The sequence below is a fragment of the Lactuca sativa genome, chromosome 9 (assembly GCF_002870075.4).
Source record: "Lactuca sativa cultivar Salinas chromosome 9, Lsat_Salinas_v11, whole genome shotgun sequence".
NCBI classification, from domain to species: domain Eukaryota; kingdom Viridiplantae; phylum Streptophyta; class Magnoliopsida; order Asterales; family Asteraceae; genus Lactuca; species Lactuca sativa.
Genome location: NC_056631.2, coordinates 43,661,020 through 43,680,231, shown reverse-complemented (window position 1 = coordinate 43,680,231; position 19,212 = coordinate 43,661,020). Strand labels below are relative to the sequence as shown.

At 34.2% G+C, this 19,212-nt stretch overlaps 1 protein-coding gene and 1 long non-coding RNA gene across 3 annotated transcripts in view; one reads left to right on the top strand and one right to left on the bottom strand.

The window, feature by feature from the left end:
* Positions 1–4,500: 4,500 nt before the first annotated feature.
* LOC111875840 (uncharacterized) lies at positions 4,501–6,253 on the top strand. Of its 2 annotated transcripts, none has more exons than XR_008226593.1 (5): positions 4,501–4,866; positions 4,934–4,972; positions 5,045–5,133; positions 5,374–5,508; positions 5,974–6,253. It is a non-coding gene; the product is annotated as an uncharacterized LOC111875840 (long non-coding RNA). The 2 variants fall into 2 exon arrangements; XR_008226592.1 differs by having other exon boundaries at positions 4,504–4,866; positions 5,057–5,133.
* An 8,938-nt stretch (positions 6,254–15,191) lies between these two features.
* The window catches only part of LOC111898251 (protein DETOXIFICATION 53), a 7,415-nt gene continuing 3,394 nt past the window's right edge, over positions 15,192–19,212 (bottom strand). Inside the window, exon 2 of the mRNA XM_023894183.3 lies at positions 15,192–16,833. Coding sequence (XP_023749951.3) covers positions 15,436–16,833 — 1,398 coding nt within the window. The 3' untranslated portion in view covers positions 15,192–15,435. The remainder of the gene's footprint in view (positions 16,834–19,212) is intronic.

Genomic DNA, 19,212 nt, shown 5'->3' with positions numbered 1-19,212 from the left:
GAATATATATAAATTTAAGATGATAAAAATGTGGTTCGATATGTTTAGTAAAGTAAGCGTTAAATTTGACAAATTGTAAAAGTTGACAAAGAGTACTTAACTAACTTAAATGAGATTTGGGACTAACAAAATGATAGAAATTTCAAGTATGACTAATATGGAAATGGCTAATAGCTAGTTGCAAGACTTCACAAATGGTGGCCATTTTTTCAAGAATTAAGTGGTTTTCGGCCAAACACTACTAGAAAACAAAGGCTTTTGCTATAGGAAAATAGCTACCGAAAATTTCCATAGATAATAACCTACACAATACCTACGGAATACTTATGGAATCCCTAATTTAGTAATGGAAAAACTACAAAATAGCTACGGAATAATTATAGACGAAAATCCGTAGGTATTCCGTTAGTAATTAACTACAAAATTGCTACTGAATAACGACGGAACTAAATCCGTAGATAATTCGATACAAATTAGCTACAGACTACCGATGGAAGAGAATGGCTACAAAATAGTTACATAATAGCTACGAAATAAATTTATATTATTATTATTACTATTTGAGTCTTAAAAATATTTTTTTTGATCGTTTTGTTTTTATATATATAAAACACAAACAATTAAAAATATTAATATTTTGTATATCATGTATTTGTTTAATAATGTTAATCGTGGCTTAAGAACAAACATAGATAATTTTTTGTTTATTATGAATATAGTAATGGGTTCTAATGATGCATATGTTTGTATGTGAGTTTATGTTATATATAACTTGGTTAAAACAAATCAATCAAAGTATAATGAAGTTGTGAAAAAAAAATTAAATGAAAAAAAAACGACATTTGACCCTTAAAAAATAGAAAAATAAAAAAAGACCGTAGATAATCTGCAGGTAATATACCTACGGATTACCTACAGATAAAGGTAATCGGTAGGTAATCCGTAGATATTACCTACAGATTACCTACGGTCTTTTTTATTTTTTTATTTTTCAAGGATTAAATGTCGTTTTCTTCGTTTTTTTTTTCACAACTTAATTATACTTTGATTGTTTTGTTTTCACTGTGTTATACATAACATAAACTTACATACAAACGTATAAACCATTAGAACTCATTGGTGAAAACAAAGCAATCAAAGGCAAATATTGTTTTTTCAGTTTCATTTGTTTTCACAACATCATTATACTTTCACTACTAGAAAACATAGGGTTTTCCTACGGAAAATAGCTACGGAAAATTTTCGTAGCTAATTATCTACGGAATTGCTACGGATTAGCTACAGAATGGGATGCCCTAATTTAGTAACGAAATAGCTACGGAATAGCTACGGACGTCAGTCCGTAGCTATTTCGTAGCTAATTAGCTACGGAATTGCTACGGAATAGCTACATATGCTAATCCGTAGCTATTCCGTAGCTAATTAGCTACAGAATGGCTACGGGATACCTACAAATACTATTTACCTACGGATTAGCTACGGAGCATGCTTTCCGTTAGAACTCCGTAGCTAATCCGTAGCTAAGTAGCTACGGATTAGCTACAGATTTTTCTTATTTTTGATTTTTCGGGCACCAAACGTCGTTTTTTTCGCTTCGTTTTTTTCACACCTCTGCTATAGATGACTATCTATATTTTCACCAACTTATAGCTATTAATATTGTTCATAAAGTCGTGTGCCCATTCGGGATCAAGTACTCGTTTCATAGTTTAACATTGTAATGCCTATATTTTTCACCAACTTCTGATGGATTATGTTTTTTTATATATATTTATATACATGAATGAGTTGTGGTATATGTGTACGTGTATATGTGTATGTATACGTGTTTGTGAGATGTATATGAACGTATTCATAAGCATTATAGTGTTAAACCACTAAACGAGCAATGGATCTCGTATGTATACACGCCTTTATATATGATATTAATAGCTATAAATTGGTGAAAATATAGATAATCATGTATAATAGAGATGTGAAAAAAATAGAGCGAAAAAAACGACGTTTGGTGCCCGAAAAATCAAAAATAAGAAAAATCCGTAGCAAATCCGTAGCTAATTAGCTACGGAATAGCTACGGAATTCTAACGGAAAACATATTCCGTAGCTAATCCGTAGGTAATTAACTACGGATTAGCTACGGAATATGCTTTCCGTTAGAATTCCGTAGCTAATTAGCTACGGATTTGCTACGGATTTTTCGGGCACCAAATGTCGTTTTTTTTCGCTCCATTTTTTTCACACCTCTATTATACATGATTATCTATATTTTCACCAATCTATAGCTATTAATATCATTTATAAAGTCGTGTATACATACGAGATCCATTGCTCATTTAGTTGTTTAACACTATAATGCTTATGAATACGTTCACATACATCTCACAAACTCATATACATCATCATCATCATCACCACCACAACCACCACCACCATCACCACCGTCATCACCATCACTATCACCGTTATCACCATCACCATCACCATCATCACCATCACCATCACCATTATCACCATCACCATCACCATCACCATCACCATTACCATCAACATCAATATCAACATCACCATCACCATCACCATCACCATCACCATCACCATCACCATCACCATCACCATCACCATCACCATCAACATCAATATCAACATCACCATCACCATCACCATCACCATCACCATCACCATCACCATCACCATCACCATCACCATCACCACCACCACCGCCACTACCATCACCACTTATTCACCACCATCACCATCTCCATCACCATCACCATCACCACCATCATCACCACCACCATCACCATCACCACCATCACCATCACCATCACTATCACCATCACCACCACCATCACCATCACCATCATCACCATCACCATCACCATCACCACCACCATCATCATCATCATAATCATCATAACCACCATCATCATCATCACCATCACCATCACCATCATCATCATCGTCATCACCACTACCACCACCACCACAACCACCATCATCATCATCACCACCACCACAACCATCATCATCATCATCACACCACCATCACCATCACCACCATCTCCATCACCATCACCATCACCATCACCATCGCCGTCATCATCACCATCATCATCACCATCATCGTCACCACCATCACCATCACCATCACCACCATCACCATCACCATCACCATCATCACCATCACCATTACCATCAACACCACCATCATCACACCACCATCATCACACCACCACCACCACCACCACCACCACCACCACCATCACCATCACCATCACCATCACCATCACCATCACCATCATCATCATCGTCATCACCACTACCACCACCACCACAACCACCATCATCATCATCACCACCACCACAACCATCATCATCATCATCACACCACCATCACCATCACCACCATCTCCATCACCATCACCATCACCATCACCATCACCATCACCGTCATCATCACCATCATCATCACCATCATCGTCACCACCATCACCATCACTATCACCATCACCATCATCATCACCACCATCACCATCACCGCCACCGCCACCACCACCACCACCATCACCATCACCGTCACCATCACCATCACCATCACCATCATCATCACCACCATCACCATCACAATTACCACCATCATCATCATCATTATCACCACCACCATTATCATATACACACATATATACATACATATACATATACATACACACATAAACATATACATACACATACACATTCAAATACACATACATATACATACACATACACATACACATTCAAATACACACACACACACACACACATATATATATATATATATATATATATATGTACACACACGCATACACACATACATATACATAATCACACACATACATATATATAAATATACATAAATGAATACATACATAAATGTAGTTCTTTTTTTCTGATTGTTTGTTAAATAGTTATTTTCGGGTTTTGGGGTAATAAATTATATACTTATTATTGATGTGTTAAGTGTAGTTTTTTTTTTCGATTGTTCGTTTATTTGTATGTTAAACACAATCGTTACCATTAATATATATTATCATTATTTTTATAAATATTATTATTATTAGTACTATTAGTATTATTTTTAGTTGTTTGTGTTTTAAATATGTAAAAAAAAATATCAAAAAAAAATTTAAGATTAAAATATTGAAAAATATAATAATAACAATAGTAATTGAAAAATGAAAGTGTATAAAAGTTATAGCACAAGCAACAAAATCGGATGAGGCATTCCCGGCCGGATGTTAATTAGTATGGTTAATTGCGAGTGAGACCCTAGTTCGATTCCTATCCCAAACCCTTTTTTCTTTATTTTTTATTAAGAAGCTAAAAGTAATTCGAACCCAATTTAGAATGGAAGTGGCATACCCGGCCTGCTGGTAAGTATGTGGGTTACCAATTTGTTAAACGCGAGTTCGAACCCCCCCTGCAACCATTTTTTAGTCCGTAGCTTTGCTGTAGGAAACCTTATATGCGTGTAAACCCTTATACGCGTCTTCTGCCTCTATCCTCACCTGTTAGAGAACCAAAAAAAAACGCCGTCTCGTGACTCTCCCGTGACGCCTCCTGCATTTTTCCGACGCCGGTGCTCCATCCCGTCGCTTCTCGTCGACGCTGCTGCCGGAGCGCCATCGCCATCTCATCTCCTCGGTGCTCCTTCCTTTCCCGTCGATTTCTTCTTCGTTGCTCGACGTTCCTGCCTTCTCTCGACGTTCCTTCCTTCTCCGACGTCCGTTCCTTCTCCACAAGGCGATTCCTCCGTCGGTCGATTGTCTCCGGGAGCACACTTCCTCCGACATTCTTCTCTTTGGTCGATTTCTTCTCCAAAAAGGTGAAACCCTAGATTTATTTTGTTATCTATTTCATGTATTTTTTTTTTCTGAAATGGTAATTTTCAGGTTTGTATACTGAATTTCATCTATGACAACAAAATTGAGGTGAATATTGCTCAACTATCTCTATTATCAAATTTTAATGTAATTGGAGCTTTAGAATGTTATGGGTTCCAGCATGTTGTTTAGGTTCTTCAAGTCTTTAAACTTCAAGGCTTTTCGGGGACAATCTGTCTGTAAGAAAAAAGCTTGAAGGGTTTGCCAATGTAAGTTTATTGCTCTCACAAATTTTCTTATTTTCAGAATAATGCAGTGCACACCATGTGTTTGATAAAAATTCCCCTATGTAAACTATCTGTTTGGAAAGAGAGATTCTACTCTAAACTCTAGTTATTATGTCAAATGTTGTAAAAACAAGTCATTTTGGGCGTGTCATGGATTTGATCCTTTTTTCTTATTAATGATGGAAATTAGAGCATTCACTATTCATATCATGGATTTTACAGGTTTTTTTGGATATTGGCAAACGAAATATGTGTGAGGATAGCAAAGTTAAAACCAAGATTCTGTTTTTTGGGCTTCTCTTTGCTGCTTCAAATAACTACACCAAAGAATACTTGTAGAACTATCCATCTATCCAGGTATTCTAATTGATGAACTAATGTAAATGGTAAACAAGACTTCAAAATTGATTAGTTTAATGAACCTTTGTATCTTTCATCTGATAGGTTAATGATCGTCTATTTAATAGTGTACCTAACCTTATTGGCAATTTGTATTTACAATTTGTAATGTGGTTTTTAATGTAATGTTTTTGGTTAGTAAAATGTATTTTTAGTTTAAAATTATGTTTTTTAGTTTCAAATTATGGTTTTTTAGTGAGTCGGTTATTGTAGTGATTCAACAACATGATTATTAGAAGGAAAGGTGTTTTAATTTTTGAGCTAGTTAAATGCAAGATGCAAGATATACATGCTTATTATAACATCCTACTTTCATTTTGTCTTACTTATAGCGTTGTAATTATGGCATAATAAACAAATACTTGAAAGTACATTGCTATGTTTGTATTTTTTTGTGATCATTGATTATGGTGTTTTAAACAGGAACAATTGACGGCATTTGATTCAAAACTCAAATTGAAGAACACGGGTCGGCCTTTATTGACTCGACTTAACTCACCCGGTAAATTGCCGAGTAATCCACCAAATAATTCTTAGTTTTATGTTTGTAAACACTTAGTTAAACATTTGTGGTTGACACTTTTAATGTGTATTATTAGATGCATTTAATGTAGTATTAGACAATGTTAGTAATATGTATTTGTATTTGATATTTTTTTAGTTTTATTAGTTTTATTGTAATGTTATTTGTTTTGTGGTTGAATTTCAATATTATTATAAGTTTAATGTAATGTTTTTTTTTAATATTTTGGACAGAAAAAAATGGATTTTTTATAATTTTTTGCTGTTTTTTTTTTTTTTAAATAAAAAGTAATTACCTACGGATTACCTACGGAAAATCCGTAGGTAATGTGAGCCGTAGGAAATCCGTAGGTGGTAAAGTCAATGTTAGTCAAAGTGGGCTCCGTCAGTAATCCGTGGCAAATCTGTAGCTATGTATTTCCGTAGCTATTCCGTAGGGATTCTGTAGCAATTCGTTTCCGTAGCAAATCTGTAGCTATGTATTTCTGTAGCTATTCCGTAGGCATTCCGTAGCAATTCGTTTCCGTAGCTAATCTGTAGGTATTATAACTACGGAATTGGCTGTAGCTATTCCGTAGCTAGTCCGTAGGTACAAATTTCCCACGGACATTTATGCTACAGGCCATTTTCCGTAGCAAATCCGTAGGTATTGCCTTATACCTACGGATTGTGCCGTAGCTATTGCCCTAGTTTTCTAGTAGTGTTTAAATGCTTTTGTTTCACCAACTTATACATAACATAAACTTACATACAAAAGTATGCATCGCTAGAACCCATAACTCATTTACAACTTTATTATTATTTTTTTTATATATAATATAAATGAAAGTTATTTTCTATACACAAATACAAATAAGTACACACATTTACATACAAACCATATGTATGTATTATGTTTAGTATATCATGTATTTGTTTAATGATATTAATTGTGGCTAAAGAACTAACATAGATAGCTTTTTGTTTATTATGTATATAGTAATGGGTTCTAATTATTCATACGTTTGTACCTGAGTTTATGTTATATATAATTTGGCTAAAACAAAGCAATCAAAGTACAATGAAGTTGTGAAAAAAATAAAACGAAAAAAAACAACATTTGACTATTGAAAAATAGAAAAATAAAAAAATAGCGTAGGTAATCTGTAGGTAATACCTACGAATGCCCTTTATCTGTAGGTAATCCGTAGGTATTTACCTACAGATCACCTAATGTCTTTTTTTTTAATTTTTCTATTTTTTTTTTTATTTTTCAAGGGTTAAATGTTGTTTTTTTCGTTTTATTTTTTTCACAACTTAATTATACTTTGATTGCTTTGTTTTCACCGAGTTATACATAACATAAACTTACATACAAAAGTATGCACCATTAGAACCCATTACTCATTTAGAACTTTTTTTATATATAAATCAAAGTTATTTTCTGAACACAAATACAAATAAGTACACACATTTACATAAACACCATATGTATGTATTATGTTTAGTATTATTATGTATTTATTTAATGATGTTAATTGTGGTTTAAGAACAAACATAAATAGCTTTTTATTTATTATATATATATATATATATATATATATATATATATATATATATATATATATATATATATATATAGTAATGAGTTCTAATGATACATACGTTTTTATGTAAGTTTATGTCATGTATAACTTGGTGAAAACAAAACAATCAAAGTATAATGATGTTGTGATAAAAAATGAAACGAAAAAAAACGACATTTGACTGTTGAAAAATAGAAAATAAAAAATAAACCGTATGTAATCCGTAGGTAAATACCTATGGATTACCAACGGATAACCTTTATCTGTAGGTAATCCGTAGGTATTTACCTACGCATTAGTACGCGTTTTTTTTTCTAATTTTTAAGGGAAAATATTGTTTTTTCAATTTCATTTGTTTCACAACTTCATTATACTTTAAATGCTCTGGTTTCACCAACTTATACATAACATAAACTTACATACAAAAGTACGCATCACTAGAACCCATTTTTCATTACAACTTTTTTTTTTATATAATATAAATGTAAGTTATTTTCTATACACAAATACAAATAAGTACACACATATTTACATACAAACCATATGTATGTATTATGTTCAGTATATCACATATTTGTTTAATGAAGTTAATTGTGGCTCAAGAACAAACATAAATAGCTTTTTGTATTATATATAGTAATGGGTTCTAATGATGCACATTCTTGTACATACGCTTATATGATGTATAACTTTGTGAAAACAAAACAATCAAAGTACAATGATATTGTGAAAAAAAATGAAACGAAAAAACGACATTTGACCTTTGAAAAATAGGAAATAAAAAATAAACAGTACAGATTACCTACGTATAACCTTTATATGTAGGTAATCCGTAGGTATTTACCTACGAGTTTTTTTTTTTCTAATTTTTAAAGGCAACTATTGTTTTTTCAGTTTCATTTTTTTCACAACATCATTATACTTTAAATGCTATTGTTTCACCAACTTATACATAACATAAACTTACATACAAAAGTATGCATTGCTAAAACTCATTACTCATTTACAACTTTTTTTATATAGTATAAATAAAAGCTATTTTCTATACACGAATACAAATATGTACACACATTTACATACAAACCATATGTATGTATTATGTTCAGTATATCACGTATTTGTTTAATGAGATTAATTGTGGCTCAAGAACAAACATAAATAACTTTTTGTATTAAATGTGATTTGTTTTATATATTTACAAATTTTTATAGTAAATATTAAGGTTTAATAAATTTAAATTTTAGTAAATACTATATGAATGGGATTATTTCCAATTACTTGATTTAAGTTATATTTTTATAATGAATCAAAAGGTTAAAATATCTCATTTAAAAAAATAGAATATTTATACACTATATTAATTATATTGAAAAAAAAACATAACTGCATTTTCAAATTATATTTAATTATAATATAATACATCAATTTTCCAATTTGTTGATACCTACAAAATTCCTACGATTTCCTTATACCTACAGAATTGCTACGCCTCCTAAAACCCAAATTCCCGCTTCAAGCTAGCTCGTCGATCAAACTTACCCAAACAAAACCCTACCTTACACCGACGATTTCCGAACCCTGCTGCATCACACATCCACCGGTGATTCTCGACTGATATGTACATCTGCGACATTTTCAGGTAACAAATTCTACTATCTAAAACTATCAAGTTGACCAAAAGTCAACTTGGTCAATAAATTAATGGTCAAAGTTAACCATACTAACTGTCGAGCCATGGCAAGGGCCATGGCAACGATATGGTATGCTCAATCAGAATCGTGATGGATTAGCCCACCATGTTGTGGGCATCACGTGACCATGACGCGGTCACGCTTGCATATCAACTCTCCTATTAGGTCCTTAATTTGTTAAGTCCACTACTAATACTTTCCAGAAAGCTTATTTACACCTAAATGATTTATAAAAATCCTAACTTTATGAGCATGCATGTCCAATGCATGTCATACACCAACTTAGGTCAAAGTGGTGAGAATATGAGGTCAAGTTCCATGCATGGCACCAAAACAACTTATAAATCCAGATATGAAAGATATAACACTCTTGGGACCTTTAAGAGTAATAAAGTTGTAAACTTTATTTCAAAATCTCACACACAAATCTAAAAATAGACCAACTAGCTTAAATTCTAATTCCTTCAAGAAACAAACCAACAAGATTTGGTTAAGAGGACTTACAAATGTCCATAAACCGCACAAGGTGTTGTGATGAACTTGAGTGATGCTCTCTTATTTCCTAAAACTCGTCTTCTTCCTTTAAAAGGCGACACAATCCTAAAAATGGCTCAAAATGTAAAGGAAAATGTACTAGGGTTGGTGGGGGCTCTTATAGGGTGATGGAGGATGGGGATGGTCGAAACCCTAGCCCCCATATCATTTAAATAGGGCCCAAGGTCCAAGATTTAGGATTTGGAGCCCTAGTCGCCACTGTGCCGCGACAAGGAGCTGACCACGCCATGGTCATTAAATGACCATCGTAGTATGGCTTAGGCCCTACCACGTCGTGGTGACATGAAAATCCCACAACCACAATATTGCAAAGCATAAGACTTATACATGAAAATTGAGTGTTACAGTACGGTACTACCAACCAAACATGTTGGCTACTAAATACATTGGCTACCAGCTTTCTTGGTTCGGTTGGTAACATGTTGGTTGGTTTTTTATGGTATAATTTCGACAGCCATATCTAGTAGGAAAGTCATTTAGTGTTACGAGGAAGTCAGTTTATGTTGGCTCAACGAGGAACTCCAGTTGAATGGTTATTCTACACGACCAGTTCAACACATGGTTCACCAAGGATGGCTAAACTGGAGTGATGTTGGCTCTACGAAGAAAGTTGGTGCAAACATCATTTGGGATTTTTGAGGTGTATCATGATGAATTTGACACCGTTTGTGCCAATCCTTAACGAGAATGTGGAATACTTGTATTACGCAACGTCGTAGTAGCAGACACTGTGATATGGAACACCAAGTCTAGGGTTAGATTTATGACTCACCATTCATCCGTATAGTCAGACAGGTTAGTAGTGGATTGGGTGGTTCTTTAGGTTGAGCAGGATGGAAACTCAATTAGCGATACAAAGAGTGAAAATGTAGTAATTATAGTCACGAACTATTATTAATAAGTAAATATAATGACAAATGAGGATAAGTAATTACATCAATGAAAATAATAGTAGTAATAGCAATGAGGAATAAGGAAAAGTAATTACAAATAAACTAGGAAAAACATATTATTATACTAGTGAATGTTGATAGTATATGATGTTATGTTTTATGTAAAGTTGAAGACTTGTTGTATGTTGACAATTCGAATGATTGATATGTTAGGGGAATTGTATGTTTTCACTTTGAGACTATACAACTGGTTGGCTCACTAAGCAGTTGTTGACACTTATTTCTTGTTGTTGTTTGCCTTGTTTGCCTTATTGGTACAAGTTGCTTGATAGTGTGGCTTGGTGAGGTACAAATCCTTTGAGTAGTTTTTTTATTATGTTTAGTTGATGCCACTTAGGCTTGTCATGGTGGTCACTTTTGGGATTTTAATTATTAAACTTAAATATTTTCCATTTGAGTTATTTTTGATAGTTAAGTAACATTGGTGGTTGTTTTTGAAACATTTGATTAAAGAATTTCATTGCACGTTTTCTGTTAAATGGTATTTTAATAAGAAAAAAAATCTGAAGTGAAAATCATGAAGTTACATAGGGCCTTAGATCTAGTTGGTTTGGGGTGTTATAATGGATAAAGTTGGAAACTTTATCCATTAAGACTTATTTGATCCATATTTGAGAGTTGGAAGCTTTGACTTAAGAGATTAATTTGAAAACTATGTGCTCAATTTGGAAAGATGTCGAGGCACCTCTTGCAGGCATTGGGGTGCTTTTTGCTTTTCCATATGCGCAACTGAATTGTCTGAAACTCGACTACTTTGTCTTATAGTGGTCGTTGGGCGCCTTTTGACAAGAATGTTGAGTTTTGAATTTTTTTTCTAAGTTTGACCTTGGGTCAAACTTCAAGGGTTTGGGTTATAGACTGAAGTTTGACCTCATTTGAGTGTTTAGGTGGTTCATGAGACTAACCTTGCGGGTTTCGTGTGTAGTTGTGATTTTCGAGTTTCAGCGAGGTGCGCCTTCTCACTATACTATGTAGGATACTAGGTGTCAATGTATGCTTGTTGTTTGTATGTTTACATGCTTAGTTGTCTTAAACCGTATGGGTTAGGCCCATTATTTAGGGTTGGGCCTATTCTTCAGGATGGGGCCCATTATTCAGGGTTGGACCTAATATTCAGAGTTAGAGCCATTATTTAGGGATATGTTCATTACTCTGTGATGTATGTAGTATTTTGGGAAACTCGCTAAGCTTTGTACTTATGGTTTTAAGTTGAATGTTGCATGTTGTTCTGGTAGCAAAAAGGGAAGGAAAACACGTGATTGCATGACATCCTTGGATATGTTGTGAGAATTTTGCTTACTATCTTTACTACTTTAATTTGGTTTGTGATTATTGTTGTGAATAAATGATTATTATTCAATATTTTGAAAATTGGAACAAATAATTTATTTTGAATGAAAAAATTGTGTTGAAATCAGGGGACATTACAAGAGAAAACCAAATATTATAGTGAATAAGTTCAAACACATGAGTAATTTTAGTATATGACAAGGAAATTTGTAAACAAAAATGTTTTCCTAATAGACATGTGTGTCGTAAAGATGAACTTTGACTATAACAAGAAATAAAGCTGCATAACTGAAGAAAATGAAAGATAGATGAGCCTAGGTGGCCTAATCTTCTATACATGGTATCAAAAGAGACAAAAGCAAGAGCGGAGGCCTAGTCGGGACGAATAAAATTAGGAAGAACAAGATAAAGATTAGAGTGGTTGTTATCATAGTGCTACCTATTTTAAGATCCTTTATAATGGAACCAAACTATATAAATTTAACAGAAACATAATTGTCAATAAAAACGACGAACAAAAATAAGGTTTTTTATAAATTTTTTTGAGATAATGACAATTTTACTAACAAACTATTGTTAGAAAACGGAAAAAGAATGATCAATAAAGTTAATAGGTAGAACAACACATTACCAACCATTATGTATTTAGAATTACATGGAGTTAGAGAACGCATTTACGTTGATTTAATGTCATGTATGAGTTGGTGTTGAAGTCTATGTAGTAGTTGTTGTTTTAAGGGGATTGGACAGACATGGCCTGGAAAATAGATGCAAGGTTCGTGTAATTTTTTTTGACCAAAGTGAGTAGCATTCCCACAAAAAGGAGGCATTTTTTACTATTATGAAGAGTGATGAATTAAGCCCATGATCAAAGCATACTAGGGTTGTATCGAGGGTGAAATGAATTGTTGAGGATGATCAAAATAAGGCGACTGGGAATAGTCGATTTTGCGGCTGTTGATTGGCGGCAACTGGAAGAAACCGAGAGCAACCAATGATTGATGTTATTAAACATTAATAGGAGGATGCCGAAGGATGTTATACATTGCCGGAGGTGTAAGAGGACGGCCTAGAAGGCCGTATTTCTATAGACAAGGATCCCCTCTTAGATTTTGCACTCCAAAAAAACTTGAAATTTCTATGAAGTGCTCTGAGTACTTGAAAAAGAATTAGGACTAGCAGAAACATTAGTATTATCCCATCCCTTGGAAGCAATTTGTCCATTCTTTTGCCTTTATTAAACTTAGATTTCAATTTCCCATGTGATGAAATGGAGAAGTATAAAGTCATCTTTGGGGAAAGTGGAGCATCTTCGGTAAGATTAGTGATATCTTCATGAAACTCATGTATAGGAACATGTTTTTTACCTCAACAAATGAAGAAAACGGTATTTCGTTGGTAATCACACCAACAATGTCATAATAAGATGGCAAAAGTTGATGAAGAATTGGCATTACCAGTTTCACTTCTTTAATTTTGATATCGGTGCTTCAACTACGTTTTTTAAAGAGTAGAAAAATTCAGTAATGAAAGAAGAACCTTTCTTGGTGTTGTGAGTTAAATCATTCGTGAGATCATTTTGTTGATGAAGAATTCATCGGGCTTGTCCTATAAGTCTTTGAGGTATTGTTGTTATTAGACGTACTTTATAAGAGATTAGCATCACAAGTAGAATAAAACTAAGATTTAATCCGAGAATCAAAGGTTGTCGAATATTCATCATCATCACCTTGAGGTTGAGATTTTCCAATAATATGGCCATGAACTTTAGAACCTTTGCACATGTCAAGAAATATAAATCACTATAATATACCCGAATTCCAATCCACAGTAAAGATCGTTGTCTTGCAATAGTAGTTTAGGCTATTGTGATCTTGGATGGTGATGTAGCGTTCATCGGGTCTTGGAGAGAAATCAAAAACAAGAATAATAAAAACATCAAACAAGAGACAAAGATCAGAATTGTGGGTACGTAGAGGGAATAGAGTATATCGAAATTCAAATCCACATTAAAGATAGCTGAAGAAGTTAGATGACCACCGTGACGAGGAGGTGATAGTCGGCGACCAGATAATGCAATTGCGACGACTGGACATTAACATGGAGAGGTGGACAACCAGTTGTGATGGTGGAGTTGTCGACATCAAAGGCAACGAAATGTTTTTTAGGGTCCAAGAATTTGGGAAAATGACTTAAAAGTCCAACGAAGTTTCCAAACCATTCAAAAATCCCCAACCATGTTTTGTCTGTTCAAAAAAACTCAACGAACTTAATTTTTTGTCTAAAAAGTCCAACAGAGTTCCAAACTATTCAAAAAATCCTAATTTTGTTTTGATTAAGTTCGTTGAGTTTTTTTTTTGAACAGTCAAAACATGATTGAAGTTTTTTAAACGTTTTGGAAACTTCGTTGGTCTAACAAGTCATTTTCCCGATACGGTAATAAGCCATGTCATCTGTTTCTCTTATTTGACTTTCAGGAAAGTGTAATTTAGTTGGGCTTTTTAGACAAAATGTTAAATTTGTTGGGTTTTTTTTTTAACAGAAAGAACATGATTGAGGTTTTTTGAACAGTTTGGAAACTTCGTTGGGCTCATAAGTCATTTTCGCCCAAGAATTTTAGTGAAATCCATAAATCATATGGCTCGATACTATGCTAGAATGTATGGAAACCCTCTGGTAGACTTGTGTATATAGAAATCAATATACAGTGTTACAATTTAGAATAGGACCCTTATATTACACAGAGTATAAATGCATTATAAAAATATAAAATAGCTGTCTAAAACTAATTAGTTTGTATTATAGTTGATAGTTAATAGTTTTGAAGTTTTCAGAGATAAATATAAATTCTCGGGTTGATTATAAAAGAGCAACTAACAAGTCAGTTAGAGCAAAAAAAAAAACAATAGAAAAAACAAAGCGAAGAAAGCCATGATATTATTGGACTGAAACACCAATCATAATATTTACAGTAGCACTTTTAATTAGTTCAAGAATCTTTGATTTTTAATTATGCCAAAGAGCCCAAAGACATGGAAGTAAATGATCTTAATTATTATCTCGTAAATGAATGAGCCTTTACAACAAATAATCCTACAATGTTAAATTATAATCTTGCATCATTGCCTTAATTAATTTCCTATAATAAGAGTAATTGACAAACCTTTACATTCTACAACAAACAAAAGGAAGAATGGGTGGCCAAAAGAATGAATCAATAAAAAAAATGATATTCACTTTTGATATTAGCCCTAAGTTGACTACGTATACTTTTTGGTGTTGAAATTAAGATCATGAAGCAAATGATGGTCAAGGCACAAGTTCATTTAGTTCAGTATCATCATCTTTATTCATAGCAAAAGTCAGTTCTTCTGCTCTTTTCGCTTGATCTCTCCAGTCGGTTTTCACCAACGTGTATATCATTAATGATACACATGCTGCCTGTGATGCAACCAACCCTAGCCATAATCCTCGATAACCTACCTTCAAAACAAAAGCCAGAACAATCGACAACGGAAGCCCTATCAAGTAGAATGCTGCCATATTTATCCGAACCCCAACTTTAGGTCTGGCTGAGCCTGTTAATGCACCACAAGCAGCTGTCTGAGGAGAGTTACCCACCTCCGCTAAGCCTGTGACTGGCAAGGCCGAGGAAAGCAATGCAAGGACCTGGTCTTCATTAGTGTATAATTTTCCAAGAACATTTCTTAAAGCAATCGATGATCCAAAGACTACAAGCCCATATATGAAAGCAATGGAGATCCCGACGATTGTAGCAAGTTGAGCACGAGCCGGGTGGCCTGCACCCAGCTCGTGCCCAACACGTTGAGATATGCTGAGGCTCAAAGAAAACGGAATCACATAGATGGCGCCTGTGGTTTGCATGATGATTCCGGTAGCTGCTACACAAGATTGAGGATTATCTAGCAACCCACTGAGGAAAAGAATGATCTCGTACAACCACCACTCCAAACAGACCGAAAACATACTAGGTATAGCCATGCTCAACAATGGCCCCCAACCCTTAAAGATTGAGAATAAACTGGTCTTACTACTAGCTACCCAAGGCTTAATCGCAACTTTGGACATAAAAATATAGATCAACAATCCGATATTCATGTTATATGTGAAGCAAGCTGATGCCATAGCTATACCTTTCACTCCTAAATTTAAGTAACTAATCAGGAAGTAGTTAATAGGGAGATGCAAGATGGTGGAACAAGTCGCAACAATGGTGGCAGGTGAGTTCAACCCTTGTGCACGTAGAAGAGACCGTAGTGGTTGGAGGTGGGCTAGAGCTGGGAGCTCGGGGAGTGAGAATGTTAAGTACATGGCTGCCACCTTGGTGATCACGCGGTCTTGACCAAGCCTATGGAACACAGGCTCCACGTTTAGCCAAAGGAAGGTGACGGGCACAGATGTAAGCAAGAGAAGAATGAAGGTTTTGATGTACGTCTGGCTTAGGACAGATAACCTTTTGGCACCGAAGGCTTGATAGCAAATTGGATCCATGCCCATGCATAAACCTTTCATGATTGAGAGGCCTGTAACATTCGCAAAGCCGATGGCTAGAGCACCTCCTGCTAGTTCAGTTTTACCCATGTGGCTTAAGAATAGCATGGAGATTATGGACTTTGAAAACACAAGGAAAGTGGTTGTTGCTACTGGACAAGCTGCCTTCCCAAGCAATCTTACCTCTTCTACCACCTATATGCATGAATCACGCGATGAAAGTTAGATAACAAGTCGTTTTAACTTTAAATCTATCCATGAAATGAAATGTCATACTTGTTAATTATCTTATAAAATAATAACAATAAACTATATAAAGGTCTAGAATATATATATATATATATATATATATATATATATATATATATCAAATTTACTTTGTACAAGAGTAACCAATCATTAATTAAACTATATTTAATGTACTCAGTACATCATATATTGCTTGTTTTCGAAATGTGAGGGAGTGGTGTAGTCTTGTCACATAGCTTTCATCTCACTTTTGTCACACTACTTATTATTATTATTAAGGTTTGTAGTGTTTTTTAAATAGAAAAAATCAAATAAAAAATGCTTTTTGATTGGGTGGTCAAAAAATCAAAAAAAAAAAAAAAAGGGGGGGGGGGGGGGGGGGGGGGGCGGGGGGGTTGACTGCTCAACATGTTGCAGCGGTGGGCGGTGTGACAAGTGTTGACCAGACTATTGCAATTTCGTATAACCTAAGGATATTGTTAATTAATGATTTGGTCACCATGGGTTGTACTCTCCATCATTTTTAGTCGATGTTTTGAAATTCTAATAAGGATAGTTCCCGTAATTTCAAAATACATCATGATTGGTCCTTTCGGTCGTTACAATCTTTTCTCATCTAAGAACAATTGGTCGTTTTAGTTGTTCTCCATCAACCTCAGGCGAAATGACAAGTTTACATTCTTAATCATATTAATGTTACTTTATATGTTTTTTTTTTTTTTAATATTGCTTCTACGCTACTAAGTATTCTTATAAGTGACCCTTTCTTGCTCTTTTGTTTCTACTAGTAAAATGTGGAAGGCCATATTGGAGTCCTATCATCTTCACATTTTTTATTCTATTTTAAGCTATTTTTTTTCATTTTTTTGTGTTTAGAATCGCAGTAAAGAATGGGTTATCTTTAAGTGGTTAGATTGGTGTTATAACCCTCTTCTAGCGTCTTCTACCGCATCCCGCCCAACCTCCTTAAACTGATATCTACCACCACCACCTAATAGTGTCAGCTACTACCACTACCTTCAAATTTATGATCTAAAATCAAAATCAATTCTAAAAGCCCTAAAAAGTCAAAACAAAAGTCAATATTTTAACAAAATCAAGATCCAATACAAAAATTTTCATTCATTTAACAAAAACCCAAGAAAACCATGGGAAAGTCAGAAAACATGAGCTAAAATTAAACACATATAAAACTGAAAACCTAAATGAAAACCATAATTAGTAGGGTGTTTCTAGAATCAATACAATAAAGCAACAAAAGGAGGGAGGGCATCAATGGTGGTTGCAGTCGGTCTTAAAGTGTCAATGTGATGGAAGCAGTTGGTATTGAAGCTCGGTCTTCAACGACATTATGATGGCAAGTTGGCAACTTGTTAAAGCAAGACATGGTGTGTGGTTTTGAATATAAAAGGAAGAAAGAAAGTGATTATCCAGGGGAATGAGGAGGATTAGAAGGTTTGCGGGTCATGGGGTGGAGAACAAGGGAGATGTGTTGGAAAAAGTGAGGCAAAGGAGATGGCATGGAAGATGAGGCTCCAATGGCATTAGGTGGTGTAACGTATAAGGGATTAGGGCATCTACAGTGCATTAAGCTTCATAGAGTTCAATAGACTGTCACATCATCTTTCTACAATCCATACAACTCTATAATTGTTTTTCTACAATGCATTGAACTCTACAAAGTTTAATAGAATGTTATAAAATATAATTTATAATAAATATTTAAGAAATAATTTTTTTTTCCCATTGAAGAGTCCAATAAACATTGAACTCCAAATCCATTAAATGTTAATGTGACACCTCATAAAGATAGAGTTTTATCCATTGAATAAAAAATAGACTTGTCACTTCATTCAATTCTCTAATTGAACCCATCATTGTGGATATTGTTAATGTGAACATGGGGGCTATTAGATTTGTGGTTTTTTATTTTTATTTTTAGCACAACTAACACACACATATATGTTGTATTCCAAAACTATATCTTTTACCCCTAATTCACAAACATGAATTAAACCTCAACCTATGGTTGACTGCCACTTTTCCACAACAGGTACAACTAGCTAGGCTACAAGCTCTTTGGCTTTGTTTTAGTTTTCATATAATTTTAAGAAATAGTCCCTAAAATATATATGTTTTATATAATTTCGTCTAAGGGAAAAAGTATTTTCCATATTGGACTTAATGATGTCTAACGGTGTTAGGATGGTGGTTTTGGTTTCAGGAAGAGGGATCCGGGTTGACTGGGGGAAGCTTTGTTGGTGATTTTAGTGTCACCATGTCATTTTAATTAACTGGAACCAACATGCGAGCTAAGGGGCTTCA